Source organism: Bos javanicus, chromosome 11 (assembly GCF_032452875.1).
Source record: "Bos javanicus breed banteng chromosome 11, ARS-OSU_banteng_1.0, whole genome shotgun sequence".
Taxonomy (NCBI): Eukaryota; Metazoa; Chordata; class Mammalia; order Artiodactyla; family Bovidae; genus Bos; species Bos javanicus.
In genome coordinates, this window is record NC_083878.1 from 48,553,964 (window position 1) to 48,566,207 (window position 12,244).

Here is a 12,244-nt window from a genome sequence, read left to right on the forward strand (position 1 = left end):
TTTCTCTGGGTTTTAGGGTAGACAAGAGGCTGATGAGCTTGAATTGCTATTGTTGCTATCTTGATCTACCTACGGTGGCCACTTTGAGCCATAAAACATGAATACAGGCTGGAAAAGTACTCTGAGACATTTCTTAAGGATCTTTGAATTGCCAGTGGGAGTCACCTAAAGTTTTGAAAGAGGGAATGAATTAAATTTCTAAGTTACTTTAGGAGAGACCATTTTAAAGCAAAAATAAAAAAATTTTACATTGCACGTGGAAGATGAGGATTAAGGACTTGGTTAAACTAGAGGTTAGGAAACTACAGAATTGCCAGTAGTGGGCAGGGATGGAGTGGAGAGGTTGTGGTGGCAGTTCAAGCATAAAATTAATTAAAAAAAAAAAAAAGGAGCTGCTCTGGAAGCTGTTAAGTGATAGCAGTATGAAATGGTGTAATATAATTACAAAAGTACTCTGAAAAGCAATGAACCTATACAAAAATAAGTAATTACCTGGTTTTAGATAATTTTCAAATCTATTTCTCTACTTTATAAATGGGATTTGGTAGCATTAAGACTTGAAAGTACTTTGCAAATGCAACAGATACACAAGTTTAGTTTCCACTATACTGTGATGGTAAGATCATTATTACTACTAATAGTATTGAATATGTTGCTCAATATTTAACACGTGTTACCTTTATTTTCATACTGTTCATGGGGTTCTTGGCTAAGATCAAGTGGCTCAGATGGTAAAGCATCTGCCTGCAATGCAGGAGACCGGGGTTTGATCCTTGGGTGGGGAAGATCCCCTGGAGAAGGAAATGGCAACCCACTCCAGTACTCTTGCTTGGAAAATCCTATGGTCAGAGTAGTGTGATAGGTTACAGTCCATGTGTCTCAGAGTCAGACACGACTAAGCAACTTCACTTTCACTTTCATGGGGTTCTCAAGGCAAGAATACTGAAGTGGTTTGCATTCCCTTCTCCAGTGGACCATGTTTTGTCAGAACTCTCCACCATGACCCATCTGCTTGGGTAGCCCTACACGTCATGGCTCATAGTTTCAATGAGTTAGACAAGGCTGTGGTTCATGTGATCAGATTGGTTAGTTTTCTGGAATGCAAAAGTAGGAAGTCAAGAAATACCTGGAGTAACAGGCAAATTTGGCCTTCAAGTACAGAATGAAGCAGGGCAAAGGCTAATAGAGCTTTGCCAAGAGAACACACTGGTCATAGCAAACACCCTCTTCCAACAACACAAGAGAAGACTCTATGCATGGACATTACCAGATGGTCAATACCAAAATCAGATTGATTACATTCTTTGCAGCCAAAGATGGAGAAGCTCTACATAGTCAGCAAAAACAAGACCGGGAACTGACTGTGGCTCAGATCATGAACACCTTATTGCCAAATTCAGACTTAAACTGAATAAAGTAGGGAAAACCACTAGACCATTCAGATATGACATAAATCAGATCCCTTACGATTATACAGTGCAAGTGAGAAATAGATTCAAGGGATTAGATCTGATAGAGTGCCTGAAGAACTATGGACGTAGGTTTGTGACATTGTACAGGAGGCAGTGATCAAGACGATCCCCAAGAAAAAGAAATGCAAAAAGGCAAAATGGCTGTCTGAGGAGGCCTTACAAATAGCTGAGAAAAGAAGAGAAGTGAAAAGCAAAGGAAAAAAGGAAAGATATACCCACTTGAATGCAGAGTTCCAAAGAATAGCAAGGAGAGATAAGAAAGCCTTCCTCAGTGATCAATGCAAAGAAATAGAGAAAACAATAGAATGGGAAAGATAGAGATCTCTTCAAGAAAATTAGAGATACCAAGGGAACATTTCATGCAAAGATGGGCACAATTAAGGACAGAAATGGTATGGACCTAACAGAAGCATAAGATATTAAGAAAAGGTGGCAAGAATACTCAGAAGAACTATAGAGAAAAGATCTTCACGACCCAGATAATCACAATGGTGTGATCACTCACCTAGAACCAGACATCCTGGAATGTTTAGTCAAATGGGCCTTAGGAAGCATCACTACGAACAAAGCTAGTGGAGGTGATGGAATTCCAGTTGAGCTATTTCAAATCCTAAAAGATGATGCTGTGAAAGTGCTGCACTCAATATGTCAGCAAATTTGGAAAACTCAGCAGTGGCCACAGGACTGGAAAGGGTCAGTTTTCATTCCAATCCCAAAGAAAGGCAATGCCAAAGAATGCTCAAACTACTGCACAATTGCACTCATCACACACACTAGTAAAGTAATGCTCAAAATTCTCCAAGCCAGGCTTCAGCAATATGTGAACCATGAACTTCCAGATGTTCAAGCTGGATTTAGAAAAGGCAGAGGAACCAGAGATCAAATTGCCAACATCCTCTGGATCATCAAAAAAGCAAGAGAGTTCCAGAAAAAAAAGTCTATTTCTGCTTTATTGACTATACCAAAGCCTTTGACTATGTGGATCACAATAAACTGTGGAAAATTCTGAAAGAGATGGGAATACCAGACCACCTGACCTGCCTCTTGAGAAACCTGTATGCAGGTCAGGAAGCAACAGTTAGAACTGGACATGGAACAACAAACTGGTTCCAAATAGAAAAAAGAGTATGTCAAGGATGTATATTGTCACCCTGCTTATTTAACTTCTATGCAGAGTACATCATGAGAAACGCTGGGCTGGAAGAAGCACAAGCTAGAATCAAGATTGCTGGGAGAAATATCAATAACCTCAGATATGCAGATGACACCACCCTTATGGCAGAAAGTGAAGAAGAACTAAAGATCCTCTTGATGAAAGTTAAAGAGGAGAACGAAAAAGTTGGCTTAAAGTGCAACAGTCAGAAAACTAAGATCATGGCATCCGGTCCCGTCACTTCATGGCAAATAGATGGGGAAACAGTGTCAGACTTTATTTTTGGGGCTCCCAAATCACTGCAGATGGTGACTGCAGCCATGAAATTAAAAGACGCTTACTCCTTGGAAGGAAAGTTATGATCAACCTAGACAGCATATTAAAAAGCAGGGACATTTCTTTGTCAACAAAGGTCTGTCTAGTCAAGGCTATGGTTTTTCCAGTGGTCATGTATGGATGTGAGAGTTGGACCATAAAGAAAGCTGAGAGCCGAAGAACTGATGCTTTTGAACTGTGGTGTTGGAGAAGACTCTTGAGAGTCCCTTGGACTGCAAGGAGATCCAACCAGTCCATCCTAAAGGAGATCAGTCCTGGGTGTTCATTGGAAGGACTGATGTTGAACCTGAAACTGCAATACTTTGGCCACCTGATGCAAAGAGCTGACTCACTTGAAAAGACCCTGATGCTGGGAAAGATTGAGGGTAGGAGAAGTGGACGACAGAGGATGAGGTGGTTTGGTGACATCACCGACTCAATGGACATGAGTTTGAGCAAGCTCCCGGAGTTGGTGAAGGACATGGAAGCCTGGCGTGTTGCAGTCCATGGGGTTGCAAAGAGCTGGACACGACTGAGAGACTGAGCTGAACTGAACTGAATCTTCCTTAAGCAGGATGACTCCCTGAAGGGCTGCGAAACGAAAGGAACGCGCAGAGACCACACCATTGTTTACGTAATTTTCGGCAAATCCATTTCTTTCTACGAAACATCCAGCTGACAGAAATGGCTGAGATGGTTTCTTGCTTAAATTCTCGACGAGTCACACCTGCCCGGTTCCAGGGCGGACCAAAGCCAGAGTTTCCGATCCACTGCCAGCCCTCCCGTTTACCTAGCACTCTACATTTCGGGTAACAGAGCCGACTTCTCAGCGCGACCCGGAAGGAGAAATCTCCCTTTCCGCCTGGAAAGGGCCCACCCTCTTCGAATGGCCGGGACCGGAGCAAGACGGGGCTGCGCGTGCGCAGTCGTTGGCTGCCCTTCCGGTACGCCCGGCGCGGAGGCGGCACGGACGCAGGCACGCACGGACGTACCGTGTACCCTACACGCGCCGCCGCCCTATCTCCCAGTTACACCCGCAGCGGAGTCAGCCCAGTAAAGATGCTGCGAGCCTGTCAGTTATCCGGCGTGACCTCCACCGCCCAGGTGAGGACGGGGGCGCCGGGAGACAGCGCATGGTGAACTGACTCTCGCCAACCAGCGGAAAATAAGGGAGGCTTTGGCTTTGCCTAGGCCCCAGACAGAGGCGTGTCTCCGGGCCGCCCTTATCGCGAGAGTCCTGGGTGGGCCCGTGAGGCAGTTAATTCGGGAGTTAGGTGGACGGGAATGACTGGAGGATTATTGCTGAAGCGGGATGGGGCGTGGAGAAGAGAAGGTGGCGGGGAGGCGGGTGTAGGACGGGAGGCACGGCTTTGGGGACGTGCCATCCAATCAGCCCCTCGCTGCCTCAGTCTAGGACCAATCGAGGCTGCTGGCGCCCGGGTCGCCGGTTGGGCGCGTAAGAGGTTTCGCGGATCCAGTGGTTGAAGGTCGACGGGGGGAAAACTACATTTCCCAGCGGGACACGCATATTCTTGGCTTGTTGCACCTTAAGGAGGTGCCTGGACTGCTAGAGACCGAGTTTTAGGGGTCAAGGTTGTAATTATCCAGGAAGGACTGCCTTTCTTTTCGTAGCTGAGAACGCCTCTTGAGCTATTCTTACTCTGAATAAAAAACAGAGTAAGAGTTAGAGCTTCTAGAACTCGAGGAAGGTTAAGCGCCTGACCTTGTGCTCGTTTCTGAGATTAGCCTGAGGATCTCTGTCTCTAGGTGCTAGGACAACTTTGGCAGACGTCCAAGGAGTTACCTTTATTTCTGCATAATTATCACAGTAATTTTGGAGAAGGAAATGGCAATCCACCCCAGTATTCTTGCCTGCAGACTCTCATGGACAGAGTAGCCTGGCAGGCTACAGTCCATGGGGTCGCATAGAGTCGAACAGGCCTAAGCGACTAAGCACACACATCAAAGTAATTTACTGAAATTTAAAATAGTAAACCTACTTCCATTGCTCACAGTGGAAAGAGAATTGGTATTTTGGCAAAATGTGGAATTTACAAAACAGGTTCTGTGACTTGAGCAATTGAGCAAGGTCCCTGGACTCAGTGGGTTAGAAAAGTCAATTTTTTTCCCCCCCAAGTTTGCTTCTCTTCCATTTCCCCTTTCGTTTCCAGGGTAAGAGAAACAGGCTGTTCCGTAGCAAAGTGGAGTGTGTATTAGTTTTCTACTGCTGTGTGTACATAGCAGGTAGCACAGATGGAGCAGCCTAAAACAGCACCCATTTATTACCTTACTGTTTCTAAAGGTGAATGGTTAGGGTTATCTGCTTGCTGTCATAAAGGGGTCCAGATGTGTCCCTCTCATTTGGAGCTCAGGGTCCTCTTCTAAGCTCCTTCAGTTTGTTAGCAGAATTCAGTCCCTTGCAGCTGTAGGGCTGAAGTCCCTGTTTTCTTGCTAGCTCTCACCTCACCTACCTGGGGGCGGCCTGAAGTTCTTTGCCACAAGATTCTCAGAAGCAGATTATAACATAGATGTTTACTTTCTTGCAGGCTACCATGAGCTTGTCTCTCAGACTTTAATATCTCTTCCCTTTTTATGATTTCCAGACCTAGGTTTAAAAGGCTTATGTGATTAGGGCAAACCCACCTGGATAAATCCCTTTTGATAAATCAGGTCAACTGATGAGAAACCTCATTACATCTGTAAAATCCCTTTTGCCTGTACAACTCTAATCATGGGCTTAACCACTGGGGACAGAGATCGTGGGAACCATCTTAGAATCTGGGCTACCAAAATGCCCAAGTGGGCCTGGGAGTATGCAGGAAGCAGAGCAAACTTTCAGGGCAAAACTGTAGAGGTGTATCTTTGGGGTCCTCCTTTCAGGCCCACTCTTCCTTATTTTGCCCAAAGGTTACAGCATGGTTGTCACTGATCTATCTCCTCAGTCTACCCTAGGGTCAGTTCTTTACCTTGTTGTTAACAAAGGCCTTTAAAAAAGCACATGGACTGGACCATGCCATGTCCTCCAGTGACATCCCATCATATCACAATAAAATCTAAACTCTTTACCTATCCACAGGGCTGTTCATGATCTGGCTCTTTGCATATCTTATTTTTTTACTCTGCCTCATTCTGTTCTTCTGATTACCTTTTCATTTGCTGTTTGCCCTGAAGTCCTCCCACACATCTTTGCTTAGCTCACTCCATTCAGATATTTTCTTAGATATCACTTTTCTTTCAGAGAGGCCTTCCCTATCTAAGACACCTCTGATCACTTTCTCCTTCTTTGCATCACTCTGGAACCTACCCTTACCCTACTTGGTTTTACTTTGTAGCTCTTATACTTCCTGACATACTGTGTATTTATTATGTGTTTTCCACATTAAAATGGAAGCTCCTCAAAGGGACTGTGTATCAGTACTCATAATAGTCCCTAGCTCCTAATAGATGCTCAGTAAATAAACATGTCACAAGTGTGACATGTTTGACTGAAAGATTAATGTGTTCTGTGACTTTTTCTTGATTTCCATAAGAGGATGTTCAGTTCAGTTCAGTCGTTCAGTCGTGTCCAACTCTTTGCGACCCCATGAACCACCGCATATGCCAGGCCTCCCTGCCCGTCACCAACTCCTGGAGTCCACCCAAACACGTCCATTGAGTGTCCATTGAGTCCGTGATGCCATCCAACCATTTCTTCCTCTGTCATCCCCTTCTCCTCCTGCCCTCAGTCTTTCCCAGCATCAGGGTCTTTTCAAATGAGTCAGCTCTTTGCATCAGGTGGCCAAAGTATTGCAGTTTCAGCTTCAACATCAGTCCTTCAACATCAGAACACCCAGGATTGATCTTTAGGATGGACTGGTTGGATCTCCTTGCAGTCCAGGGGACTCTCAAGAGTCTTCTCCAACACCACAGTTCAAAAGCATCAGTTCTTCGGCTCTCAGCTTTCTTTATGGTCCAACTCTCACATCCATACATGACCACTGGAAAAACCATAGCCTTGACTAGATGGACCTTTGTTGGCAAAGTAATGTCTCTGCTTTTTAATATGCTGTCTAGGTTGGTCATAACTTTCCTTCCAAGGAGTAAGCATCTTTTAATTTCATGGCTGCACCATCTGCAGTGATTTTGGAGCCCAGAAAAAGTCAGCAACTGTGTTGATGTGACCTCCCTTTAACCAACCTCCATAGGTTTTAGAACTTCTCTAGAGAAATTTGGCTCAGATGGTAAAGAATCTGACTGCTGTGCTGCAGACCTGGGTCCATACTTCGGTTGGGAAGATCCACTGGAGAAGGGAATGGCAACCCACTCCAGTATTCTTGCCTGGAAAATTCCATGGACAGAAGAGATGGTGGGCTATAGTCCATGGGGTCACAGAGAGTCAGACACAACTAAGTGACTAACACAAAAAGAGAAACAGAACCGACAGGATGCGTATATAGATAGACTTATTATAAAGATTTGACCCATGCAGTTGTGGAGGCTGTCAAGTCCAACATCTGTAATGGAGGCTGGCAGGCTTGATATGCACATACCCAGAAGAGATGGTCCATTTTCAGTCTGAAGGCTGGCAAGCCAGAGACCCAGGAAAGCTGATGGTGCAGTTTTGGTTGAAGGCAGTCTGCTAGAGAATTGCCTCTTGCTTGGGCAGGCTGGACTTTTTGTTTTTTTCAAGCCTTCAGTTGGTTGGGTGAGGCCCACCCACATTGTGGAAGGCAACCCACTTTATTTGTAGTTCACTGATTTAAATGTTGATCTCGTCCCAAAACACCTATTTTGACATATAAAATTAACCACCTCAGCTGACTCTGATTCTCAGTGTCTGGAATTAGTCATCCATGGGGGTATTCAGCAGGAATGAATTGCTCTTTCTTTCCCAGAATGAGCTTCAGAGCTCTGATTCTTCCTCACTTGCCAGACCTGACACCATCCATCTTCTCTTAGTCTCAGGACTGCATGGCCAGGTCCAACCTTTTTTGAGGTGGACATGGGGTTTGGAGGACCCGGGCTTTCAGTCTAGCCTCACCCTCTCCCAGACTATAAATTTGGGAATGGTCACTGCATATGCATTGATCTTAAAAGAGAAGGAGACATTATTATTCTTGAGGATTGACTAAGCTAATTTATTTAACTTAAGACCAAGTTTGATAGCGGGGCTAGTTTAGGACTGAACTTGTGTGTGGATATTTTTAGCTATCATCTTTTAGAATTCTTTCTTTTCACTAGGATAATAAAACACTGTTGCTCAGTAATAGATGTAGGTAGCGAGGTGTACATGGTAGAAAGTTTAATATATGATGCAGCCTGTTTGCTTCTATGGATATTAGAATCTTTTTTTATTCATTTTTATTTCTCTAGATCAGTTGCTTTCAAACCATTTTGAAATAGATTTTACATTGTGACTTAGAGTACATGATTGAGAATGTATAGGTAATGTATATCCACACATAGATGCAGAGGAAACTAGGGAAATGTCACCTTCCTGCTTCTGCCATACTGATGAATAGCTGCCATTTCTTTATCATAACTGAAGAGCCCTTTTTCTCCTAGATCTAGAATATGAATTTACTGAGAAATAATGCTACTTTCATGTCAAATTTACTGTATTTTTGTGTGTGATATATTTTAACTTTAATGCATGATTCCTATATAATATTTTTAGTTAACTATAGAAAAAGTTGTTGCGTATTAATCTGTATTTCAAATGTAGAACTGGCCATTAATATCTGGATGTCTTTTGTTTGTGTGGGAAGAATTCTTATGACAGATTTCAAAAATATCAGTTACAGCTACCCTCTAGTCTAAAAAGGAAAACTGCAACCTCCAGATAGGGTTTATATGAGGGGCCTTGTATTACAGTCTCTGTTTTCAGGATTGTGGTTTCCTTTTCTATGTTTACTGTAGTTTGGTAGGGCTAAGGAATTAGTGGTCTGTATCAAAGCATCACATGAAAATTGTGTGTTTTATCTCTCCTTTTGTTTGTTTGTTTTGTTTGCTAAAATCATATTTTTATAGGTTGGAAGTAGCAGCACTAACCTTACAACATGTATTACAAATTTATATGTCAAGGCAAATTGTTTTGAAACAGCAATGTCTTTTCTATATTGTTGCTTATTATTAATAAAAGGTATTCCAGAATTAAGAGGTGTCCAGTATCTTTTGTGTTAAAGTTAGGATATTTAGTTTGTATGAATAAAGAGAGAGTTTAGTCTGGTGCTTAAGAAAGTTTTGGAGGTAGACCTTGGATTTGGCAGTGTTTTTTTTTTTTTGAGAAGGCAAGAGAGATTCTTTACACAAGTGAATCGGATGCTTTTCTGTCCATGTGTTCCCTAATCACACCATCACGGAAATCCAGCCAGCCAGCCACCATCGTTTCGCTCCTTTTCTGTTCTCTACATTTTGAACGGCGAGTGAGTGAGAGAGTCTTTCAATGTTTTGAGAGGAGTTTGGAATGTCGTGGGACCATGGTACTTTTCAGCCATGGATGAATGTGATGGCTTCTTTTGTCCGCTTCAGCGTTCAGGGTTATCCCGAACTCCCCCTGCCGAGTGAGGCCTGTGTGTCGCTGTGTGCTGGAGGACACCGTGCTGTCCACATCTTGAACTTGGACTGAACAAAACCACCGTTGGGAGTGTGTTCGGTTGCTTGGCTTCGTTTCCTTTCCCTATGGCACTCACCTGACTGTCCTGTCCACTCTTGGGATCTTTCATCTCCCCCTCCCCCTCAAGGCAATCGGGTCCTTTTCTTTCTCCTCCTGCTCCTCCTCCTCCTCCTCACCCTAGTTTCTCCCCCTCCCTCCACACACACACAAGTCCCACTCTTCTCAAATGGACGTCTAACTGACTGCCAACGTTTTCTTTTTTGGCAGTGGTTTCTTAACACAGGACACCAAAAGACACAAGATAAATTTGATTTCACAAAATTAAAAAAATTTTTGCATCAAATGACACAAGAATGAAAAGAATAGGAGGGAATGTTTTCAAATCATATAACTGATGAAGGTCTAGTATCCATAATATGTAAAGATTTCCTACAACTTAGGAACAAGAAGACAACCCAAATAAAAAATGGGCTAAGGACTTAACTAGACATTTATCCTGGGAAGATGTATAAATAGCCAACAAGCACTAGAAAAGAGCTCAAAATCCTTTGACATTAAGGAAATGTAAATCAAAACCACAGTGAAATAGCCACTTTGTAGCCAACAGGATGGTTCTGATAAAAACAGAAAATAACAAGTGAGGATGTGGAGAAATTGGAACCCTCATACTTCACTGTGGGAGTGTAAAATGGTCCAGAGTTAAACATAGAATTACCATATGACCCTGCAGTTCCACCCCAAAGAACTGAAAACAGGTATTCAAACAAAAACTTGTAGGTGAATGTTGATAGCAAAAGATAGAGACAGTTCAGATGTTCAGCTGATGTCTAGATAAACAAAATACGGTATATCTATACAACAAACTAGTTCATTCAGTTTGAACTAGTTGCAAACTAATTTCACAAAAAGAAATTAAGTACAAGTTACATACATGATACATGTGACAACATAGGTGAACCTTAAAAACAAGCCACAGAAGGCAACATATTGCATTATTCCATTTGTACCAAAAGTCCAGAACAGGCTCTGTAGAGCCAGAAGGTAGATAATTGCTGCCGGGAGCTAGGGAGAAGGGAATGTGGGGAGACCTGATGGTACAGGAATTTATTTTGGGAGTGATGAAACTGTTCTGGAACTAAATAGTGGTGATGGTTGTATAGCATTGTGGATGTACTAAATGGCACTGACATGCACTTTAAATGGTGACTTTTATAAATGAATCTTACAGTGCAGAGAAAAAGCACCAGGTAGTTGGAAATGACCTGATATATGAAATGTGTGCATGCGTGCTCAATCATGTCCAACTCTTTGCCACCTTATGGACTGTAGCCTACCAGGCTATGAGATTCTCCATCTGTCTATGAGATTCTGTCTATGAGATCTCCATCTGTCTATGAGATTCTGTCTATGAGATTCTCCAGGCAAGAATACTGGAGTGGGTTGTTGTGCCCTCCTCCAGGGGATCTTTCTGACCCAGGGATCCAACCCGTGTCCCTTACATCTCCTGCATTGGTGGTGGTTTAGTCACTAAGTCATGTCCGACTCCCACGACCCCATGGACTATAGCTTGCTAGGCTTCTCTGTCCATGGGATCCTCCAGGCAAGAATACTGGAGTGGATTTCCATTTCCTTCTCCAGGGGATCTTCCTGAGCCAGGGATTGAACCTGGATCTCCTGTGTTGCAGGCACATTCTTTACCAACTGAGCTACGAGGGAAGCCCTCCTGCATTGGTAGGCAGGTTCTTTATTACTAGTGCCACCTGGGAAGCCCTCCAGGTAGATATCTAAAGATAGATAAATAGATGTGTGTGTGTGTGTAATATTAAAAGTAATATAACGTAGTAAACTTGAAGTCGTATCCATTGGCCAAAATTGGGACAATTTGAGTTTTTAAACAGATAATAATTGCAGCTGGTTTAAATCCATCAAAAGTATTTAAATCTATGAGTTGGTAAAGATCCTGTTTTGGTTTGTGGTAACTACATAAGGCACCTTGAGCTTGGGGTAAAAATTTATTGCCTCACTCAGTTCTGGGGGTTCCCTGGCTTCAGGTGGCCAGTTTGGTCAGCATCCCTTGTGAGGCTGTAGTCAGGCAGTGGCTAGGGCTAGAGTCATCTCAGAGGCTTCCTCACTCCCATGTCTGACAGTTGATACTGGCTGCAACTGAGACCTCAGCTGGTGCTGTTGGCTGGAACACTTACATGTGGGGTTTTACATGTCTGGGCTTCCTCACTGTTGGTGGCTGGGTTCCCAGAGCAAGTGTGATGAGAGGCAGAGCCAGGCAGAAGCTGTGTTCCCTTTATGTCCTCCTGGTTTCAGATGTCACAGAGGATCACTTTCACTGCCCTTATTAGTAAATTGATAACTTAGGCCTGTCCTGGTTCCAGGGAATGGTGCATAGATGTCAGTTTGATGGAGGATAGCGAGTTGCTGGTGGAGAAGGCGATGGCACCCCACTCCAGTACTCTTGCCTGGAAAACCCCATGGACGGAGGAGCCTGGTAGGCTGCCGTCTATGGGGTAACACAGAGTCGGACACGACTGAAGCGACTTAGCAGCAGCGAGTTGCTGGAAGAACTAATATTACAGGAAGTATTACTGTAGTCAGTTTTGGATAATATGGTCTGCCCTGTAGCCACAGCAACTCACATCCCTCCCACATGCAGATGTGTTCACAACCTTCCTTAGAACCCTCCAGAACCTCATCCCA

General features: G+C 43.6%; 1 protein-coding gene across 10 annotated transcripts in view; it reads left to right on the plus strand.

Annotated features, from left to right (window-relative positions):
* The first annotated feature begins 3,859 nt into the window (after positions 1-3,859).
* The window catches only part of IMMT (inner membrane mitochondrial protein), a 42,646-nt gene continuing 34,261 nt past the window's right edge, over positions 3,860-12,244 (plus strand). For 8 of the 10 annotated variants that reach the window (XM_061432641.1, XM_061432643.1, XM_061432644.1 and 5 more), the window contains exon 1: positions 3,868-4,044. In XM_061432641.1, coding sequence (XP_061288625.1) covers positions 4,000-4,044 — 45 coding nt within the window. In that variant the 5' untranslated portion in view covers positions 3,868-3,999. Of the gene's footprint in view, positions 4,045-12,244 lie in introns of all 10 variants that reach the window. The other 2 variants (XM_061432652.1, XM_061432650.1) reach the window with 2 other exon arrangements.